Source organism: Cyprinodon variegatus, unplaced genomic scaffold (genome assembly GCF_000732505.1).
Source record: "Cyprinodon variegatus isolate N-32 unplaced genomic scaffold, C_variegatus-1.0 Scaffold261, whole genome shotgun sequence".
NCBI classification, from domain to species: domain Eukaryota; kingdom Metazoa; phylum Chordata; class Actinopteri; order Cyprinodontiformes; family Cyprinodontidae; genus Cyprinodon; species Cyprinodon variegatus.
The window spans coordinates 759,170-783,548 of record NW_015150714.1 but is presented as its reverse complement, the minus strand read 5'-3'; the positions used below and the strand labels follow the sequence as shown (position 1 = coordinate 783,548).

The 24,379-nt window shown below is 36.1% G+C and overlaps 1 protein-coding gene across 1 annotated transcript in view; it reads left to right on the top strand.

The window, feature by feature from the left end:
• Nucleotides 1-2,928: 2,928 nt before the first annotated feature.
• LOC107089721 (neurogenic locus notch homolog protein 2-like) overlaps nucleotides 2,929-24,379 on the top strand; it is a 48,162-nt gene continuing 26,711 nt past the window's right edge. The window contains exons 1-2 of the mRNA XM_015382652.1: nucleotides 2,929-3,255; nucleotides 18,777-18,858. Of these exons, the coding sequence (XP_015238138.1) occupies nucleotides 3,183-3,255; nucleotides 18,777-18,858 (155 nt within the window). The 5' untranslated portion in view covers nucleotides 2,929-3,182. The remainder of the gene's footprint in view (nucleotides 3,256-18,776; nucleotides 18,859-24,379) is intronic.

Genomic DNA, 24,379 nt, shown 5'->3' with positions numbered 1-24,379 from the left:
TTAAGGTAAGACACAGGTGCTGAGTTGCAGATGTATGAGATTGACTGTCAGAGAGGCAGCTTTGCAGCATTTGCACAAGAAGAAACTATAGAAAGAAAAAGTTACCCATCAGAGATCTATGGACTGAGCTGTACTAAAGTGAGCAGAACTACACAGTAGAAATAAATGGGTCAAGGCACCCGAACAAGGTACCAGACATCTATGTAATGTTTACTCTGAACACACATTCACCCCATTTGTTCCTCAGTAACTTGACATACAGCAGTTAAGCAACATGAAAGGGACATTTCATGTATGTAAATATGCTGTAGATAGAGCTGCTGTATCAACAAATCAACAAAAAGGCAGGTACTGTATGTTACCTCCAAAACTCCACAAATCTGAAAAGAAGCAACATAAAAATAAATTTTGCTTCCAATCTGTACAAGTAAAAAACATTTTGTGAGTAGGTTCATACAGATCATTTCTGGATAGTTTCATACTATATATACAAAAAAAGAAACAACAACACTGCTTCATATTAAGCAGGATTCACACCAGTATCACATTTTTAACTTTTAACACTTTTGGTTTTCATTAAAGGAAATATCAGATTTTCTCAGGTGCCAAAACAAAATGTAACAGCTCTGTAAAGGTTCACCAGAGAGCAGAACATAAAGTTAACATGACTATAACAGCTGAATGCAGTGATTTCCACATTGCTCAGCAAAACACTTCACAAATATATTTAGATCCAATGCCTTTTTGCGTTTTGATTTGAGTAAAACCGAACTCATAGATAGAGAAATAACGTTCTGCAACCTGATTTTTATCATCTCAAAATCAGCATTGCAGCTATGCTAGCAACATTGTGCTTTCATTATGATTTCATTTCTCGATAGATACTGTAGTTAATAGGTTTCTACCTGTTTCATCCCGTGTCTCCTCTCCCCATCACCCCTGGCTCCCTCGCTTTGCTGTGCTCGGTTTTCAAAACTAATCAGTCTCAGTCGCTCCCGCATCATCTCGTGCTGCATTCACTGCAGTCCAACATTGTTAATTAGCGGTCGCAATTCTCAAATTATCCATAATTTATAAGCCTCGCCACCCCTACCGCCAACTGGGGTGGCAGCTGGGGGGGCAAGGCTGTCATTTAGGGTGGCAGTTGCCACCCTATGCCACCCCAGTAGATCCGCCTATGTGTATTAGTATAAGTTGTGCTTTACATGTGAAAAAAAGCAAACCTTTGTTTCATGTCTCTACACTAAAGAGTTGTAAAGGTGTTTCATTTTCATTTTAGTGTTTAGAAACATTAACATGATAAAACATAGAGGTAGCAGCTTCATTATCTGGAATTACATTTGTTTAATTGGTACAAAGAGATTGTTTTTTGTTGACAAATAAATCACAAACCTGTCCAGAAACTAATCAATTTACATCCAAAGCCTCCATGCATTTGTAAGAGAGCTAAAGCTTTATGTTTTATCATAAAAGAGAGTCAGCATGCACCAAATTTCAGATAAATAGTTTTGCTGATTTCAGGAAAAAATGGCCTCCAGAGTCCGGAACTTCACTTGACCGAAGCCTTGTGTAGTAAAACAAAAGTGGACCATTTAAAGGAAATATCTTTATTTGGAGAGCTTAAGCAAAGTGAAATTCATTTTTCATTTTTTTTTGGATGCTGAAGCTGAAGTGCTGCAATGAATTGTCAGTTTACAATGCTACAACGGCATAACTTGTGCAATGTATAATGTACAATTACTTATTAATACCATGTGCAATAACCTGTTTCTTTAAATTTGATACCCAGTGCAATAGCTATATATAAATATCCATCTATATAAATACCCATGTAAATACCCGGTGCAATAACCCTGTATAATACTATAAAAAGAAAGGAAAAAAAAAACAAAAAACACTTCATCTGTCATATGTGGACGCACTGTATATACTGTATATACTCCATGCACCTTTTTCTTCCTTTGGCACCTTCTTCTTCTCTTTTTCCCTATTTGAGCGGATGTAACGAGTTAATTTCTCTGCTGTAAGATCAATAAATTCAATCAATCAATCAGTTTAAACATTTTGACACATATAGAATCATGTTAATGCTGATATTTTTATTTCAACCATCCATTCAAACAGGTTTGTTCATCATCCAGATGTTTGTCACATAATCAATGATTTTTTTTATTTTTATTTAACATTAATCTAATTTATTGTGCAGGGTTCAATGCAGATGCTGATGCTTTTGAAAAACCTTTTTTTTTCATATCAGTTTTTTATCATCCACACAAATTGTGCAAAGAAATCATATGAATCTACTGAGATAAAATGGAATATTATATAACCAACACAAATAAAACAGTTTTAAACCCTTATGCACAAAAGAGATGTAGTCCCTTTAATGCACTGCTTTCTATGTAAAACTTTGGTTGTTGTTTTTTTTTGCAGCTCAAATTACCTGAACGCAGTGATTGGCACCTCGGTGCAACCCTAAGTACTATGATAATAACTGGGATAAGTAAAGGTAACTTAAAAGCAGAGAGAAAGGGGTATGTGTAAAAAGAAAATAAAGGAAACGCGCATTTTACGGTGAGAAGAGGAAAAAGAACTCATAGAACGGGTTAACTTTGAGTCATAGCAGACTCCGCCAGAAGTAGAAAAATGAGAAAAAAAAAATTCCTCCGCCACGACAAAACTGAGAACGACTACTTCTTTTTTCTTTTCTTTTCTTTTATTTTTTTCTTTACACCACATATTCCAAGCAAAACATAAGTCATCTCACGTATTTAAAAACGTTTTGAAAGGTACCCTATTCAAATAAAGATCTTGGGTGTAAATACTTTAATTATCTTTTTTTAATCCGAAGAATAGATCCTGTGACTTTGAGCGGAAGGATATGAGTTTTGGAGGCGTGTTGACTTCAGCGTAAAGAGGTGCGAGACTTTCTCAGCGCCGCGACTGCGAGGATGAAGCCAACTCTTTTTGGGGACGATATCTTTTAAACTTTTTTAAAGTAACAGCTAATAGAGCGCATGTAGACAAGTAGTGGTATTATGTAAATAGGCGCTTAAGTTGTTTTTAACCATTTGGATTTAGCGTTAACCCTCATAGTAAGACATTTTTTACCGAGAAGTAACCGTTGAAGGGAGACAGCTCAACTTTTGGGCTGGCTGCCCTATGTGGATTTTACAGAAAATATGGAAAACATACCCGGCTTCTTCTTAGGCACGGTTCTTGTCCTGGGCGTCTTCTTCCCGCCGTTATCTCTAGGTAAGTTTTCTACCTGTCGAAGACATGTTTTGGTGGTAGTTTATAGTTGGTATTAAACACGTTTTGTTGCCTCGGCATCTGTGGGACATGGGGCACGCAAAGCATCTCTCTTTCTCGCTCACCGCCTGTTTGCCTCTTTCTGACTTTATAGTTAGGCGACCTGTGTCGAAAAAAGTTAGTAAATTAAAATCCTCCTAATTTAAGCGAGACCCATTTTGGCGCAACTTTTTTCGTCACGTAAAATCTATAGATTTACCTATACGTTTAACAAAACATCAACTTTTTTTTGTTAAGTTTGGGTTTCAGTTGCTTAAAATGGTTGCCTTTCTCTTAAAACGCTGGAAAGGAATATGATTAGTTCTATTTTATCCATACATTACGGTATTAATCTGAGCAGCGTTGCACCACTGTCCAGATGTTTACATCTAGATGAAAATAATTCAAAATGGACATTTAACCTTCATTAGGCTGCTGTGATGAAGCAGAAAAACTGCCAGAAAGGATGAGGTGGATACTAAATGGGTTTTATGTTGCATACTTTCCAAAGGCATTGGGCTTTTCTGTTCTATCAGCTACCTGGCACGTTTTGAACCAGTTGAAATGTCAAGTGCATATTTTCTCAGTGTGTGGGATAAAAGGGACAGCAAGGGTGAAGTTTAGAGATGCACTGATCAGGCCTTTCCTGGTCTGTTCAAGTTTTTGCTTTTCTTTGAAATCTGACCTTCTGATTAAGGATTTTTGTTTTCTTACTGATTAGGATTGATTTATTATTAAAATGTTTAGGTTCTCTGTTTTTCTTTTTTCATACAACCATTCAGTTATGAATAGCTGTGTAGAGATCAGGTAATATGTGAATATAATAACTCTCTACACACATTTTCTTTTGAATATAGGTTTCTTTTTTGTTGTTGTTTTCTTTAAGGTTTGATAGGCAGCCATATTGGATTGTGAACATGTTGTAGGTGATAAACTTCTTATTTCACAGCTTTAAATTTCCATTTGAAAACATAATCCTGTTGTATTATATGATCAAGCATAGAGGTCAATACAACCAGTATCTATATGTGCAACATCACGCTAGTGAAGGATGCAAAATTATTTAGGCTACTGTATTTCAGGTGATATTTATAAATTTTTTGCTTGCAAATAACAGATATATCCAGTAGAATAAAGTCTCACTGAGCTTGATATTTAGATCAAAATAGATACGGATGTGAAATAATAATGCTTAAATATATGGAAAGGGTTAGGGAAATGATGATGGAAAAGAGGCGTGATGATTAAAAGAAACTGATGTAATCATTTAAATATTAAATGACATCAGAATTGAATATTTTAGTGTTTCGTGTCACCTTTAATAACAAGCTGGAAAAGTAAAGATTTGCAGTTTGTTGGGTCTAAAAACAGAAAAATGTAGAAGATAAAATCTCATCTGTGAAGTTTAATCTTTCTCAGTATTTAGATTTCTGATGACTGTAACCTCATCAATTTTAAAGGGTATTTTACATGTCTGTTCAGAGGTGCTCATCATTTTCCCCCTTCACCATGTTGCATTTTTGGTGATTTTGTATAACTGGGTTTATAGTCTGTTATCTTTTATAGGTTTAATACATGGGAAACATGTTTTCATTGCTTTTCTTCTAAACTATCCAGTAGAAATGGACTTGGCTTGCTGAAGAATGAGTCATTGGGTCTATACAAGGACAATTAAAGGATGCATGGTTTAAACCCGGTAACAATTCAATAAAAAGCATCTGATGTTTGTTTTTATTTATCTCCTCATTATTTGAAAAAGTGCCTAATTACAATAAGAATTAAACTCAAAGCGATTATAACAAAACAGTTTGGTTGCAGATAGAAAATAGCAATACACTACCCAGTGTTTCAGTGTACCCAAATGGTAAAATGTATTTATTATCACAATTTTTTGAAACCATTTAACTTAAATTTGTGTGATGGTTGTTGTTTTTTTCTTCTTCACTTATTCGTGCTGTATTTTTCATGCACTGTAGGTGAATTATGAATGGTGATATCAGACAAAAGAGGAAAAACACAATGTAAAGGGCTGCAGGCTGTGCAAGGAGAAACACTGGAATGCTGTTGGTGTTTGACATTCCTCCCTTCTCTGTTGTTTCCCTCTCCTCCTTTCTCTTAAACACACACACACACATTTCCACTTGGTGCACAAAGGCTTACTTTTCTTTTTTGTTTTTTGCGCTTTTACCTGCTAATGATTGTTTTAGACACTGCAGCATGCCTTTCCATTTTAAAACAGTTGCCTCCTTTAGGTTTTAACCCCTAATGGATCTGCTTTTTTTTTTTTAACTGCAGAAAATTTTTACATGGATCCTTTTTTTTTTTTTTTACATTTAGACAGCTTTAATGATTATTGGAAAGAGAAGATACCTCTATTTAGTTTTAAAGTAGTTACTCAATAAATGCAGCATTTATTTTTTGCTGATGTTGTAAAATTTGTGATGATTCTGCTTTCTTTTTGTCATTGAGGTCATTGCTTTTTGTGTTAAAGTGTCTCTTATATCTGTGCTAAAAAAGATTAATACATGGCCATTAGCTGTAGATAAGAAGCTAGAAATAATTTCCATGCTATTTTACATTTACGCTGCTGTTTTCCTGGTGGAATAACACAACCATAACCATAACAAGCTTTATTATGTTGCTAGTTAAATGGGCTTTGGTAGCCGATCTGTTGTCCAGTGCTCAACACACACAGTGCTTGTAGCTTCCTAAACAGAAGCTAAAAAATCAGTAACCTTAATACATGTGATGGCTGACGGTCCTTTAATTTCAACATCATGACTCTCTTTTGTCATTTTTTTTTCATTTTTTGTTTTAACAATTGAGATATATCAAATGGCTATACTTGTCTTAAAATGTAAAATAGCTATTTTTCAGCAAATTGACTGGCTGTGCACAACAACAGGTTGGGGTGCTGCATCGTACACCCAGACATAAACCTCTCGATCACATTCTCCAACATCTTATTTAAAGCACTTAAAACATTCTATGTTATCTCTAAGAGTTTTTTTTATTATTTTAACCATAACCTCGCTCCTTGATACTGGTAACTTCTGTATGATTTACCTCTCAATGCTACGCATGTTCAGATATATAGTTTTTGACAGTAAAATATTCAGAAAGGCAACATTATTATTGTCTTTGTTGTCTGTGCTACCCAAATGTTACTCATCACTTATATTTGTTGCAAAGGGCATTTGTTCCATAAATGTTGTTAACATTATGACCATGTAAGCTGGTTATGGATGCATGAATGCATGGCATGCAACTCTTAGAGAGTAAGCTAAAACAAAATTTATCTGATTAGTAACCTAAAGTTTTTGACATGTGTTTTAAAGACTCTTACAATCAAACAGTATTAACTTTAAAAAAAACAAATTATGTAAGGAAAGGAGAACCTACAAAAATAGGTATTTTTAGAGATACCTTGCATTTCTACTGTACTCTGAGTAAATTGTACTTGTGTTTTTTCTTTTTTTTTTTCTTTTGTTTTACTTTAACTTATATCATCATCTATTTGTGGTCTTTTCTTTTTTTAGCAATGTTGTCCTGAAGTTTTGATTTGCTTCATGGCTGAGGCAGCAGTGAAGCCAAATGTTTTCAGTGAGATTGCCAAAAAATAAAGCATGAATGTGTAGTTTATGTGCAGTCAGTGATTTGGGGTGAACAATGTGAAAAGATGATAACTTATGTTTTATTTGACCCACTATGTGGTAATGGGGAATGCCTGACTAAAATTTACTGGAAATGACACTGATTCTTTTTGTGACGTTTTTACAAGTCTTTACCTCCTGTTCATTTATATAGAAACTCCCAACTCAAGTCCCTTCCATTTCTCTATTTTTGCTGTTGATGTATGAAGAGCTAAATTGTATTTTCATTTAATGCAATGAGCTAAACCCTGTCCTACTAACTGAATTAAGATGATCTATAAATCATTACATAATTTCCCATGGTACAAACACTGCTGCTTACATATTTCTTAATAAATTGACATTATGCTTTGTATTATCTCAATTTATTATTTCTTTGTGGTTTTTGTCATGCTTTTCATGCATTAGGTTGTTGCATATGATAATTTTCTAGTGCATATTATCGAGAAAATATGCCTGGATTAGATTACGAAGAATTGATAAACTAGAATCACACTTGGAATGCACAGAACTTCGCAAAGTCGCTAATTTCTCAGACATATTGCAGCTTACACCTTAAGTTCATACCTGTATCTACAAAATCTTTCAAAAAATTCTTAGATCCAGGTGGTGATCCGGATCCTTACTAAAATGTTATAATTTGTTGCCAGTCACAATACGCACATTCTCTGAAAATTTCAGAGAAATCTGAAACTTTTTTAGTTATTTTGAAAACAGACAAACTAACGGCAATGAAAACATAACCTCTATGGTGAATGTAACAAAGCATTTTTTTGATGTTCGAGACTGTTCGGAAAAGTAATTGCTCTGAAATTATTGCTGTCAGAATTACCCAATATAAGCAGAGTGGATCCCAGCTTAGTGAGGCAGATGCGAGCAGTTTGACAGATCAGTGGCCCTACAGTGTTCTTCTTCTTGAACGAGCGTAGGTGTCATTGTTGTGCCACACGACCTGGTGCTACTCGCTGGGTGTGGGCATACATATGGCTGCATATTTTACCCCAGTGCGAACAGTAGGCAAACCACCGTGCGTATGTGCATCTGTTTAGGTGTTTGTATGTGCTGCCTTGTGCAAGCCGACAAAGACCAGCAATTGTGCCATCCATGGTTTACTTCCATTTGACCCTTGCTGAAGCGTGGTGTGAAATGTGATTTATCTGCATCAAGCTTTGGCCTGAGTCCTGGAAGACAAAGATTTTTATTGAGCAAGCCCACATAACTGCATTATTTACTGAACTCCAGATTGGACTGACACATTGTGGCTGTTTGAAATGATGTGACTTAGAATATCTTCTTTCGCATATGTTTTAAAGGTTTCTTATTCTCTCAGAGTTCTTACTTTCGGTGCGCTACATTAACTTTAGTTTGGGTCTGTTATTTCGGCTAGTTTATTGTGGTGTGTTGATGGCTTGATATCAGAACTTATTATGTGAAAAAGCAGAATTCAGGTAATTGGTACTTCATTATTTTAACAATATCTTAATTTTTTAGTATGGATACAAAAAATCAAAAGACAACATGGACAATGGCATATTGACTACAATTTGTGAAGCTGATATTATGGCAGATTATTTCTTTTTATTCGTGCAACTAAAAGTTAGGGTCAAATTATGAAAAGGGCTTTAAAGCATGAGAGCATGGTGGATATTTTAAAACTGTGGGATATCTTGTGACGGGTATGTAATTCAAGCCTATCTGGTGCCGTTGAAGTCATTTGTTGAATCTGCAATGTTGCTCGCTATACTAACAACAGAAATACAGAGGAAAATGAACAAAAGAAAAAGGATCAAGGCATCAAAGTTAATGTATTTGGAAATGGTTGCCTAGAAAATAATTTCTCTATTAAAATGAATCACATTTTAATTTGAATCGGATAGTAAAATATTCTTGTTCAATACTTATAATAAACAGATATCAGAATTTGCAGCTCGAATGTCTCTTTATAGTTTATGAGCTAAAATATTTAGCTGATATAGTGTTGGTCAAGATTGCAGGTTGACAACGCAGCTTTAGTGTGTGAGAATTTGCTTTTTTGAAACATGCTGATAAAGACGATTGTCTTAATATGCATCAGGTTTATCCAGCAGGTTTAAAATGAAGTGAAATGATTAGACATAATGCTTTGAAAGGAGGATAAATTTGAATCTGAAAAGGGTGGGGAAATTCCCTACATTTGTCTTTTCTGGACTGCTCACCTTGTTTTTTGTCTCTTTCTGTAATCACACTCTGACGCACGCTGACAGTAACATGTGCACAACAGTATGTTCTGGTGTCCTGGTGTTTCAAAACAGCTCAGCCCAACTTTATATTCTGCTAAAACTCTCCCTAGTTTTCCATGTGTTTAGCAGGATCACAATGGATTTGAGCTTAATAGTTTTCTTTTATACCTCATTTAAATCGCCCCTTTATCTTTCAAAACTAATAACCTGCCTTTATGTATGTGGCCTGTCGTGGTGTGTTACTGTGTTTGTGCAGGAACTTGTGTGATTGATTTAGTCACAGAAGACAGGGATATTCCTGTGCACATTCATTCCGTAGTAGATCAGGATTTAAGAAGACTTTAAAGTTTTGGAGGGGGGGATTCTTATGAATTAGCTTCAGACATCCCAGTTAATCACATGAATTACCTGATTTGGCTGGCTTATCTACCTCTACAGTTAGACACCACCCTGAATCTGATGCAGAACTGAAATGAATACTTGAAGCCTGCGTGAGGTTTAGGCTGAGATTCTCTGGTTGCCGTTTGTGTGGGCCTGGAAAGCTCCCTTCAGGGGGGAGGCGTTTAGTTTGAGGTTTCTCCTTTACTCTCTCTCTCTGCTACATGCTGAGCTAAAAGTATTTTATTGCAAATTACCAAGGCAACATTGTTTTTTTTTTACCTTGCTAGATGAAGAGGCTTGAGGAGCAATTCCAGGAAATGGGGTTACTTCCTCACTCAGCGCCAACAACTTCCTGCCCTCTTCTGTATGGATATCTGCAAGTAGTCAGGGACTGCCATTTGAGAACAGCCTTTTGTCTAGTTTCATAATTGCTTCCCCATATTGATCTACAGCTTTTAGCACCTTTGCCATGGTGAAGTGCTGTAATGCAAGGGACCTAGGTTTGACTACCTGTTGCGTCATGAAGGGCATCAAAAGAAAAATCTCTGTGAACAAGTCATAATGAATTGTTCTGGGGACCCCTGAGTAAGGGAGCAGCTGAAAAGACACAGACATCAATCTACAGCTTTAAACTTGAAACACTAAACTTTTTTTTTTAACTTTATTTTCTTTTTACTCTTTACTAACACAATTGTTTTTCAATAGAGTGCTTTAAAAACTAACACCATAAACAGCAAAAAACAGTAACTGTTCAGCTGTGATTTGAGATGTGCTGAAGAATTCATACCACAAGCATTCGTCACCTGTATCTCCCAGTATCTGTGATAGGCCGGTATGCCACCTTATCACACAGGTTGTGACATGTTTTTGATACTAGCACAGTGTAAATACACTGATTTGTTATCCAAGAGCTACTAAAATATTCAAGATGTACAAATGGCTTGATCAATTTCATCACATAGTCCTTTGCATTTTAACAAAAAAATATTTATTTTATTTTATTAATTTGTTATATTATGTACATTTATTTAAAGAGAAAAGTCCCGTTGGTGCAAGTCTTATTATAAACAATGCATCCATACAGAAAAGCTTTTTAAATAAGTGCCTTGTCTGTCTCATAACTACTGGAAAGTGTTTTGCAATGTTAAGGGCGAGGACCTGGTTTATTTATATTAGATAAACATGGATTAACAAAAGAGCTGACTTTTGGCTTTGCTATACTAACTTCTTTTCCTACTTCTTTGAACTCAAATCTCATGAAAATGGGGGATTGTTAGGTTTTATTTTCCCTCTATATTATACTTTTTAGAACATGTTATTTGCACTTTCCACATAAAGCTACTTTTATGTTTTATTTCTTTATTAAATACTACTTTCTGATAAAGTTTCAAACTCGGCCCTTCCAGAAATGTCCTCCATCAGAAACCAGGGGCGATGTGGTTTCCTAGAACTCCCTCTGCTATTATCCTAATTATGTGAATAGTTGGTGGTAAATAAAGCATGACAATAATCTCAATGTTAAACTGAAGATGGAAACAAGCATGTTTCTTTATCAGACATTTCTTTATTCCTACTAACTTATGGCAAAGTCTTGGTTGTCCTGATTCCAGTACTAAGATTTTGAGATAATATGTTTGTAGTTTTAATTGTTAAAATTGAAAGAGACATTTTGTCTTTACAAACAAATATCTTTACAACAGCCCTTTGATTACAAGCAAAACATATTTTGATGAGAGTAGTTCAGCACTGACGCATCTATAAACCTATAACCTATTTTCCCTGAATGTACTCCGGGTCGGCAGTTCACTCGCTGTTTTGCGGATGTGACATCAAGCCTGTCCATGTTAAATGGGTCTGATATAGCAAACAATGCGTTATATTCATAATGACTTTTTTTGAATACTCAGAAGCAACGTGCATCCAGCTTAAAGGTACAGTGGAGGATGTTCTTTTCCAGTGCAACCCTACGTCTTTTCAGAATTTCGCGAAAATCCTCCACTATACCTTTAACTCAGACACTAATGGAAGGTGAAAAGAGTAAAAATATGCAATTTTTATACATGTACTGCTGTCAGCATGGTGACTACATGATGGGTTATTTTTAAAAATAAAATTTTTATAATCGGTCAAGTTTTACTTACCCATTTTTTTTACTTAACGTCAGAGCTTATTCGAAAATTTGTTGTCATTTCCTCTTAAGCACATTTACGCTTTTTTCAAAGCAGTCAAAAACCACCTCAACTGAGTGTAAAAACGTTTTTGTGAAATTGTAGTAGGTTTCTTCGAATTTAACTGTTTCCATCATTTTAATGAGCGACTTCAAGATGTGCGGAAAAAGGTTGATGGAGACGCATCTACTATATCGGTCAGAAGTAGGGTACAAATACTTCTCCAATATCCACATTTATTAGGGATGGGAGTCTTACACCACTTACAATTTAAGTTGATTCAAGTGTAATACAAAAAATTATTTAAAATAAGCTGTGCTACCAGCTCTTGAAAAAAAAGAAATATTTTTAAGAAAGTATTAGATTACAGTGACAAACAGCTAAGGAACATTGTTAAAAACACTTCCAAAGGTGTGGCTTCCACAAGGACAGAACTGTGTTTTACCTTAAGAGCACCATACCCATAGTAAAACATGATAGTGGCAGGAATCCATGCTATACACTCACTTTTCCTTCAGTGAAAGCAAAGCTATGGTTCCGTATTTAAAATTATGAACTCTTCTAAATACCAGTCAGCCTTTAAGTATCTGCTAGAATATTCAAGATGATTCAGTTTTACAGCGTCACAGTTAGTCCAAACAGACATTTAAATGAACAAAAATATTTTTTACTTAAGAAATGGAAAGTTTGAAGAAACTATGTCACCTAGATGGCGAGGAATCTGCCTCAGTCTCAGAGATATGTTGTTTCTGCAGGGTAGAGTTGACAGATAGTTTCAAGTTCAGATGTTGCATGCTGATAGACTTCCACCAAAAATTGAATCAGATGTTCTTTAGGAAGTCTCATTCAGTTCAAAGGTTGGTAAATAGGAAACAGAGTTTTTGCACTTATCCTTTTTGAATCATTTTCAACCTAAATTATTTAATTCAATTGAAATATAGCTGATTCTTATCACTGCAAAAAGGGAAAAAAATATCCTTGAAAATTCTTAAAGATTGGTTTCACATTTGTGGTAAAATCAATACACGTTAACGTTACTAATTTTGTTCATGTCCTTTCTATAGTTGTTAGAACATTTTATGGCACTTAGCAGACCACCCTGATGCTTTATATGTGCATTGACGTTATCATCTGGAGGTTATTAAAGGCAGTAAACTGCTCTTTGATGGGATCTTAAAAGACGGATACTTTCAGTAGACTTCCTTCAAGGCCCTTTGCCTTATCAAATTGTAATCACTACAACTTGCTTTTGTAGTAAGTTTGTTTTGCATTTAATCTTCACATGATGATCATGCCTACACACATTGAAGCCCAGACTACTAAAGATAAGTCAAAAAGAAATAAAGACTTTATAGCCAAAGGGTGCCATTCATAATTAAAATCAGTCCACGCATTCTGTTTTGTTGTTTATTGTTGGCATGGCCAGTTGGATCAATCAAGGTTCTCAATGCTTGCAAATATTCCTTGATTACTGTGTTGATATTAGAGATTGAGGATAGCTACAGCTAATGCAGGTCTTCAGAAGCAGCACCTAAATCTGAATGGATGTTAACTTCCTCTTTGTTTTAATTTCCAACAGGTCTGCTTTGGAAACATTTTCTAAACTTTCAGTCAGAGAATCTGTAACCTCTTCATGATGAGATAATTGACTTTTGAGGGTGTGTTGATGTGGTTTTATACTGGATGTTCCAAATTTGGTAAATAACAGGCATGATACTGCCTGTTATTACAACAGGTTGGATTGGATGCTTGTTAGACCTGCTGAGGGAAGTAAAAGCTTTTTCTTGTTGTTAGCTCCTGTTTAATAAACGCTACGTTTGTTTAAAGGTGATTGAAAAACTAAAAGTAGCAGTAAATTCTATGTCACAGACCAGACTAAATACAGTGATAGTAAAAATAAATAAAATGTCTTCAGTTTGATGGTTAATTGGCTCCAGCCAGTGTCTTTAGTTTCTGCTTGTTGGATATGTGAACATTGTGTCAGTGTTTTAAGTTGAGATGGACCAGTAAATCAGCTGGCTGATATTTTTGGCCCATATTTGTGTTTTTCTCTTGCAGCTGCATGTCTGAAACATTCATGCATTTGCTATTTCATTAGTGCATTCAGCAGCCATGCATTGATGTCATTTATCAATATAGTTTATAAAAGTCACACAAATGGTAGAAGGAGAAGGCAATATGGGCTTTAAAAATGAGCTCAAGAAGAAATTGCATAACGTATTGGGGATCAGTTAGACTGATTTCAAAATGAAAAACACCCATATCGCTCTATCTCTATTTTAGATGGTTAAAAAGCTGCCCTACTTAATGTGTCGTAAAGATAATTCAGCAAACAGCATGTAGTGTTCTAATCGAGGGTTTTTAGAGGTTTAATCATAAGTCCGGCCGGATGAGACTTTTTTGCTGTGACTCTAGACTTCAAGTTGGGGATAATTTTAGCTGCAATAACTTAAAATGATGATCTTCTGAATGACCACATTGTTCCCTCACATCTTTTCAAGTACAACTTTAAAGTGCAGTGAGGATTGTGGGCTTCTGTCTATAAAGATGGCTCTTAAAGTTCTTTTTGCATAGTTTTATATGCTTGTCTGGAAATTGTCTAGGAATGCAATGACTCTAAAAGGAAAAAACGAGAGAGTTTAGCCTTTCGCATCCAAGCTTGGCAGTTAATGCTTAGAAATATTCACACAAGCATTGTTTTTCTAAACAATATTTCTCGATAATTCTTTTTCTTTCTGTCAGTTACAGCTTGTAGAATCTGGGCTCTTGCAGCATTTTCCTCCTAGAGATAACGTTTTTTCTTTCTAATATGCTGGATGAAGCCATGCTTGCTCAGTTCTCCAGCTGGCTATTATCAGGAAGTTTCTTCTGATTAGTTTTGATTGGGTCATCAATCGGCAGGTTAAATGCAGCTGGGAACATTGTAATTGTTACAAGAAAAGCTATCATGCCTTTTAAGCCTTGTTAAAGTCACCTATAGGCAAGTATGTGATCAGATGATGCTTTTATCACTGAAGACCAGGGGTCTTCAACGTTTCCTAGGCCAAGGACCCCCAACCTGATGGCGAGATGGAGCAATTTCATATATTGTATTAAATTGTGTATATAAAACGTATAGTCGTATAGTCATTCTATTGCATATGGAGTAATTTAATGAAAGTAATTTTGCCCTGGGATTATTAAAGTATTTCTGTTTCTGATTCCTCTTTGATGGGACAGTTGTTGTGAATGAAATGGGGCCCAGCTTGAAAGAGCTCCTGTGTGTCGTGCTTTGATGACTGCAATCTTTTGCCTCCATTTATCTGTTTACTACAGTGTGTTGAATTCATGTTAATGACTATTTAAAGACATTTTAATTAGAGGACCCCTTAGGGGTCGCAGATCCCCTGTTGAAGACCTCTTCTCTAGACTATTAATTCCTGGTAAAAGATATTAGCATGCTGATGGAAACACTTTACTTCTGATTATATAACCCGTGGGTTATTAATAAGTGTGGAGTTGTTCTCTGATCCTGTTTTGTTTAAAAAAAAAATTGAGTAATATCACTTGATCAAGCCTTTTCTGACATTTTAAACAAAATAAACTTAGTGACAAATGTTAGCATGATTTATGCTGATATATCGAGTCAATGTCGGTATCAATCAGTACTTGAGCTGCAATATAATTTCTACTCGTCCCTTCTGAAGGCTGAACAAAGTCTGAGACCTTTCACAGCCAAAAAAAAAAGATTATTGCAACTTAGATGTGAGCTGAAAAAGTGATGCCCTGCGCAGATTGGCTGCTAAAACAGCCAACTCTTCCTCTGTTTGAATTGCAATAATCTTGCTCTGCCTCAGATCCCCTCTCTCTCTGATCAGAGAAATTTGCCATTTGGAAGGTCCTTCTGGAAGAGGGCTATTCATTTCTTATTCATTTCAATTCATATATGATTTGTGCATGATTTAGATAAAGGAATATGATTATAACATCACTGAGGAATTTTACCCAACACTTCTGCATTTTGGCTTAGTTTTGTTAGAGTGGTATTGTTTTGTATTTGTCTTTATGTTTAAATAATTTTAATACTTTGCATGTTCTGACATGGAGTTCTAAGATTTACATAAGATTTATTTCCTTTTGCCCAAATTATGAAGAAATGATGTCATGTATTTACATGATCTACTCAATATTCAGTAGTACTAAAATAGCACAGCATATTCTGTGGTCTCTTATTATGCATCAGTTCTAGGAAGACAAGCTATGTTTGTTTACAGAGAAGACATCCAGTAGAGTGTACATTTAGAGTCGACCGAGTGTCTGTCTGTGAGTGTTGGTGAGCTGGGATGTCTGTTGGGATTATAAATTTCACAGGGTTTATGTAGTGTATCTCCATGTCTAAATGGGTATGTCTGCTTGCCACACTCTAAACCATTAGTTTGCAGTTGTTCTCTGGCTTCAGCAGTTCAGACATGCTTTGTACGTAATAGCCCTTTGCAATAAAACATGTCCCAATTTCTGGCACTGCTTGGCTACCTGACAGGACGAATATTGGTCTTATTGTGTCATCACAAGAACTGCTTAAGTGGAGTGACATTGAGATTAATGTAGGTGCAGGAAGTAACACAAGTGCTGAGTGCACTTCCTGTAATGCAATGACTGTTTTGCAAAAACAGAGTTTCTTCAAAATCAGCTGACCCACCCCCATATTCTTTCAATAAGGTTTTGACAATCTGGTAATACTTGGACTATAAAATACTATTCAGCATGTGGATAAAATTCACTGCAGTTTTTTTAGTTTAATTATCATATTTTTTGATAAAACGTGAAAACCCTACTTCTGATTGGCATGAGGTCTTGGCTTGGTGCGCATGAGGACCTCTTAAGTCACAAAGACCCAATGGGTGATGTGTCAGGCAATAAATGTTTTACAGGAAGGGAATAGTTGGGCTTTGTTGTCTTCGTCATTGCTAATTTTTCTGCTGCCTAGCCCTCTGGCTTGCTTGTGGCAAATTATTTCTATCAGGATGGCTCTGCCAAGCTGGAAAAGAGTGTACTGATTCTATTGCCTTATTACTGCTAAAATAACCAAAAGAAGAAGAGTAAGCCAAGCTTTTGAGATTCCATTATTTCCTTAGAAAGATTTCCAGGGGGTAACAAACACAGCCAAATTAAACTTCTAATTATCTTTAGCTTTGTGTATCCATGTAGGCATATTTTTACCCAAAGTGTTTATGTGTCAAGACAATAAATACAAACTGTGGCATACAGTTCATCCAGAAAGGCACTCCGTGTTTTTCAACTTTATTTATGTTATAGCCTTACTTCACACGTTTTTAAATTAATCTTGTTCCTCAGAATTCTACACACAGTACCCAATCTTGACTTTTCAATTGTTACATAATTAAGTATAGAAAACTAAGCAGTTAAAAATAAGTTCAGGAGCACACTGTTTCCACTATTTACCCTTGATGTTTCTACATCCTAAAGCTTCTTACAAACTCTGCAAGAACTGAGAAATGTGTTCCTGTTCTCAAGGTGGCAAGAGCAAAAAAAAGCTTGATTGTTGAGGAGGTATATTTCAGATTAACAAGGAGAAGGGGGAGAGCAAAACGCTTCATGTCGCACTGAAGATGTTTGTACAAAACTTCCTCTGCAGCGAATCCTTAACATTTTTTTCACATAACAAATTACTCCACTGGTTTCCACACCTGAAATAATATCCAAATGTCTGGCCCAAAAACAATAGGGGAAAATCATCTTTGCTTTTCCTATTAAACAACGGCCATCCAAATCCTGACCAATTGCTCAATTCTTCTTGGACCTGCCACAAGAAAGTTTCACCCAGGTGTTGTTGAGAGCAAATGGGTAGAACCCCAGAGACAAGGTTGTGAGAAGAAAACAATACTATTTTGTTTTTGCTGCATTGAGAGTTAGAAAAAAGTTTTTTTCTTATGGATTATATAAAAAGGTTAAAATGGAATCAATCTTTGATAAATTTAGTTGTTTAGACATGATTAAAGACTATTTTATGCTCAGAAACCAGGTTGTCTGTGTGTGTGTTGCAGTTAACGCAGATATAGGCCACACTTCAAAATTGGGCATAAATTAAAAATATCTGTGTCATACCTGCGACATGCTAACTGCGACACACTGCTCCCGGAGTATACACAGCCCTTTAGGCACATGCCTGTCTATTTAAGGTTCCACATTTAACAATGCATGTCAAAAGCACAAACGCCAAGCATGGAGTCAAAGGAAGTGCCTGTCATCCTCTAAGACAGGGTTAACTTTAGGTAGAAATCTGGAAAATCTGGAGAGAAAAGAAATTCAGATGCCTTTAAGTTAAATCAGTGGCATCCATCAGTCATAAGTGGAAAATGTTTGGGAACACAAGGACTCTTCCTAAACTGAGCCAATTGGGGGAGGAGGGTCTTATTCAGATAGGTGACTAGGAACCACATGGTCACATCTCCTATCCAATCCGATAGGTTTGAGATGTACTGCAAACAATAGACCAGACTATGTAAAGAAAGTAGTACTAAGCTGGTGTTATCATTTATCAAAAAAATACTTGTGGCTATAATTTCTACCAAAGGTGGATCTACAAAGTCTTAAGCACAGGCTGCAGATACTTACATTAATGGGATCTTTTTATTTTCTGTATATAATACATTACCAACCTAAAAATGCTGTTTCACATTGTCATAAAGGAGTGTGTGTAATTTTGTGGTAATGTATTAACTTTATGACATTTGGAATAATATCCATATTAATAATAATAGAAACCAAATGTGGAAAATAAAATGCAGTGACCTTCTGAATGATCTGTATGCTGGAAAATAATTAAATTTATTCATTTGACGCTGTAAAGCTTTGAGAACGATGAAATATCACTTGCAGAACAGGTAAAAGCAAAGATGCTTAAAGTCTTGAGAGAAATGTTGAGTAATGTAATTTACAAGAAAACGTGCCTTCACCTAAACTTTATTAAATGTACTGTATTATCCATATTTGTACCTTAACTTTGGCAACAAGTTAAAATTAGTGTTGCTTTTTTAATCTAACCTGTGTCATGTCTCTTGCAGCTCTGCAGTGTGTGAATGATAAGGCGCCATGTGTTAACGAAGCAACATGTCTGACCTTTAGCAATGGCACCGAGTACTGCAGGTAAGATCCACTGGTTGGATGCACCAACTTACACAAACTTTGCAGTTTCATTTAAGCAGTTCTCACTGTGATCTGAGACCTATAAAAATATGAGGTAGAACCTCATAAATAATACTTGAATATGAAAACCCAAGCCAAAAATATGGCTTCTAAATCAACCCTATTCTCTTCAGGGGCTCATGAGGTTTTCTTGATAAATGGACTCTTTGTTTTACTGAGTGCATAAGCACTGGGAATAAAACCAATATAGTCAGTGTTTTTTTTTTTTTTGGGGGGGGGTTATATTAGATTCCTTGTTCTTCAAGTTTGGGCATAGATTAAAAACTAACTAAATTACTTGCTGCTTCCAATTATTATTATTCCTATTGTTACCAGAAAAAAAGAAGCATAATTCGTGTGAGGAAGTTAAAGAAAATTCACCCAAATAAAAGTAAAGTTCTCGATCAAAGAATGCCAAGTCTGTGTTGGCTAAGTAGCTTTTTTTTTTGTTTTTTTTTCTTCCTCTGAAGTAATGAGAGCAAGTGAGGAAAGGATTGTCGCATTCAGAGTGCAAAAACTACTACTTTTTGATGATTTAGCGTAGTTTGTAATTAGGTTTGAGCTTTCTTTTTAATTCTGTCACCACTCCCAAGCCCAATTCCCAACAAAAACGCGCCATAGCTGGTTCATGAACCTGATCATGTTTCATCAGATGTGATGAGAATGCTGCAACGTGTCTGTTCCCAGAGCTGTTGGAATGTACTTGGCTGCCATTGTAGAAAGAGAAGATAAAACCAACAGCTCTTAATCACCATTAAACATTTTCTCTGTTAAACTGAAGGTCAAGCAAACATGTTTTCTGCAGGTGCAGGCTTACCTGTTGTCAGTTTGTATGGGCCTCAAGCTTTACTTCAGTCATTATTTCTCAGGGGGGAAATTAGGCTGGAATATGATTTCTAGTAAAATACTACACCGTTAAAGGCAAATGGTGTTGAGTCTCAGAGATTAATACAACTTCTGGACTACATATGGTAAAGGTATGATATTCTCTAGTCTGAGTACAGCTTGTTATATCCCAAGAGACAAGAGACTATCTAGATGACCACTTCTAGTACAATCAGTGTTGTAACTGTCATAAAACCAGAACAAGCCTCCAACGAAAGCTTGTTTTCTTAGTATTTTTAGTCACAAATGACTTAAGCATCACAAAAAAGCAACTTCAAAACAATTTTAATTTTATGAAACTCTCACATCACTCTTTAATGTAGAGGCTGTTACTGATTGAAGAGGACTCAAATGCCCCATTTACACTAGCCCTCTGAAACCGATCTGTGACAAGTCCGAACAATGCTTGGTTCTTACGACCATTTACACATTATACTTGCACAGTTCCTTGCCTCCTATCGGTGGTCCGTGATACTACAGCTTTCAAGGCGGGAATTACGCAAAAAAAAAAAAATGGCTCGCCCATAACATTCAGGAACTTATGTGCCTGGATAGCATCCTCTACCCAAATTTCAATGAGAGCCTTGGTCTCAGCATCATCCCAGGTTGCACCACTCTCTTTTGATGCTATTTATTGTTAATATGCTAAGAGGTCTGTGTTGTGAACAGGTGAAGAGATCTATGAATTTCAAAGCCGGACACATTGGAAAACCCATGAAATGAGCGGGCTGACTGTTAATAGGCGATGACGCACTCTACGCATGCGCTCTTTGTTATCAGAGAACCGAGCCACAGCTGAACCATGCCGAGCCCTACTGTTGAACTAGTACTACATTTGGAGCGGTTCTGTTGTCTGGCACGGTCCAGTTCAGTTGCGTTAAATTTTTATTCAACAGTAAGCTCTGTTACCATGCTCGGACGGTTCTCGACACGGTTTCAAAAGGGTACTGTAAATGTGGCTAAAATTAAGTCATGCGCATAGATTTGTAAGAAGCTGTTTCAAAGGAAACAATTATTTGAAAGATGTGTTTAGGCATGTTTCTAGTGTTGATACAGATACAGTTAGAGAAGCAGGACTTTCTGATAACAAAAAGACTGAATGGAGTTTCAGCAAATGTACTCTCTTCTGAACTTTCAACCTCTGTGAGGGATGATGCTGGGTTTGGAAATGTTTGCACAATACCCACATTGACTTCAGTTATATTAACATTTACTGACCGTTTGTGCTAATTGCTAATGGATGATGGTGTAGTCAATTTAAAACATTAACTCAGTAATCATTATGTCTTTGTTTAATAAAAGAAAACCTCCACACAGTAGGATGTCACCTCTTTTACATATTAAAATAATTGATTACAGCTCATGGCAGAAATATTTGAAAAAAATATTTTAAGTTTGCCAAAAATACAAAGAAATGTGATCAGAACATCTTAAGGTAGAATGACAAGCAACCCTGAGGACATGCAGACATAAGTTCCTCAACAAAGAAGAGGCAGCTGACCAAAAGCAGGTCTACTGTTAGACTTATTAGCTAGTTTTCTACTGTTTACAAGTCATCATAAACAACTTGTACATTATCATACAGACGCACAGATGCCTCTGCTGAGTCTCTCCAGTGCTCTCTGTGCTGCTGTTTAAAAGACACATTGTGCAACAATCTGATTAGAGGTCTGCTGTAAATGTAAGCCAAAGAAACAGACTCTGTTTTTTCGTTTTTTTTTTGTTTTTTTTTTACATCAACCAGATAAAATATCACATGGGCCCTGGTTGGGGGGTCAAACACAGTAGCTTGATAATTAAATAAACCCTTAACATGAAAATCCTGAGATAGAAGATCCACTCAGTTACTTCCCCTGTTTAGAAATGCAGGAATTTGTGAAGAACTGAGTATTTTTAAAAATGCGTCTTTTCAGCAGATGGATGATTTATTAGAGTCATCATACTTTTCTTTTATTAGCTTTTTTCTTTTCTTTTATTACACAGAGACATTTCTACACTATCAACTTTCCCCATTTTGACATACATTAAATCTCTATCAAATTTGGAAGTGGAGTATAGCTATGTAGATGGAAAATATAACTTTTTCTTTTTTTTTTTTGTCTTTACAAGCACTTAAGTGAACAACAGTTCAGAATACATGCAGTTAGTCCCTGTTATTTGTTACCCTAAAAAAAACAAATCAGAAAAACCCAAATGTCTTCAGGAGTAAGCAAATGATCAACTATTCTATTTTTGCGACACGGGTGTTAGGTTAGTTCGTGAATATAACCAGAAACAGTTTTGTTAGAGCCAAGGAATGCATGGGGGAGAGAGAAAATTTAAAGCAGCGAGATTGTACTATAATTTCCCAAGATCTGAAAATCACAGAACACTATTCAATTTAGCATCTCATGTTGGAGAATAAGGGCGGATAGAAAATATGTTGGGAAGAAATCTGTTTGCAAAGCACTTCCCAACTAAAGCAGCCATTTATGAAAAATAGCCAAAATAAGACGACTTCAAAGTTTGCCACATGTTTTTATGGCACACAGAAACATGTGAAAAACTGCATATAATTTGCTTCCCCTACACATTCATTCACTTCTCTCCTTTGCAGAATTGCATGAAATTCCGGCCAACTAGAATGAATTGTTTGGTTTTGATGCATGAACAAATCTGAATGCTATAAGAGTGTAACATGAAGGTGTTGTCCTGGCAGAAGGGAGGGGTGGTTTTGTTTTCTGGTAGAAGAAGGAGCTGCTGATCATAGTTCATCATGGTCTCACTGACCTGCAGAAGTTCAATGCATTCTCAAAATTCTGCCGCTTTCATATTTTAGTCTCGATTATTGTCATCTGTCTTATTTTCTTTTTATTTTTCCTTTTAAAAAGAATTGTTTCATTAAACCTTTTTGATATTTTAACGGAGTAATAAGGTCTCTACCTAAAATAAAATTGCAAAAATGTAGAGAGATCTTTCCTAAATTATCAGATTTTTTCTAAACTCCAACTCTTAATAGAAGGGAGGCTTTTGTTAGAGAAAGCTAACGTCCATGGGAGAAGTCAATTGGCTGCTTTTGCAGGGCAGGGTGCAGTAATGTTGTCAAACCGGCGAAGCTACAAACCATCAACTTTAGGTGTGAGAAGTGCAAGGTACACGTAAGTCCCTGTGAGGATTTGTGAATGCCATTTTGAATGGTAGGTATTTGTAGCTTACATCACAATAAACAGGGCAGGCACTAAAAGAGCTAAAACTATGGCCTACATTTTGGGTTCATGTTAAAGTTTAGCATTAAGCAGCATACCATGCTGTCCATATCTTGTGCACAGCACAACTCTTTGTCTTAATCTCCCTTTAGTATTAACTGATTACCTTCCTTCCTCTCTCATTTCGTGAAGCTTTTTTTTTTTTTTGGCAAAGTTTTTCTACAGATTTTTGAAGAGATTTACTGGGTTGAGTGAGCCTGCTGCCTGTTTGATCTGACAGGAAGAATTAACCTGCAGGGCAGGCAGAGGAAGAGAAAGGGCCAAAACAAAAGAGGATGTCTCTTTTTAGGTAATTTGAGAGGGAATACCTCAGAGCACAACTCCTTACTAATGATGAGAGACTTTTGGACTGGGGGGATGGTGGAGCCAAAAGAAGTGGAGAGAGGAGTGTCATTTCCCGTCCTGCCTCACCTCCTTCATCAAACTGTCACTCTGTGATCCATTCCCCAGTCCATCCACTGCTGTAGGGATTTAGATGGCTCTAGAAGAGTCACCTGCTTTATTAATCTTTGCATAACTATTCTTTTTTCTTAATAGGGTTAGAAGATCATAAATCCCTTGTCTGTGTTTAAATAATCAGTACCTAATCTGTATTTTGTATCACATGACTTTACGAGCTTTATTCTGAACTTTCTCTTCCTCTGCCTTTTTTCTTTATTAGTCACCTTGGGAAATCACAAAACTTTAAAAACCTCTCGGGCTCACAAGCATACTTTTTAGACATCCAGAACATTTTTTAAATGGATTTAGCATAGAATTTCAACAAAAGCTCTCATGCTGAAACGTAGGGGAATGAAAGCCAAAGCAGTGATTTTTCAATCTTACACTCAAAGGTTTATCTTCTTCCTGCAACTTAGCCAACAGCAGTAAAGCTGTGGTTCACATCCAAACCTCAGTGATAACAGTTTCTTTGTATATGTGTGTTTTTATCTGGAGGTCTGGGGCATATTGAGCTGAGAGCAGACTCACATGCTGCCATATAAAAGCCTGGGTCATCGTTAGCGCGTCAATATATTTGGATGACTGAGTTTTAGCTTAGCATGACTCATGGTATGCGTGACCATTTGTTAGTTGAAAACTGTGTTGCACCCACCTTATGTTGCTGTATCATTTGCCTTTTTTTTTTTTCTTTCTTGCACAGTTTGGTGGGCTGGAACCCTTAAAGAAATTTAGTTTCCTCAGAAAGGGGAAGACTTTCAAAGAAGTGGGGAATGTAGCAACCAGATCATAAACCCACATACTGTGGAATGATAAGTTTTCCTCTGCCACTCATAAATGTGACACTTTACAGGTTATTTTTTAGGCTGTATTGGCTTTTATTTAGTTATATTTTAAAGTATGCAGACATGAAA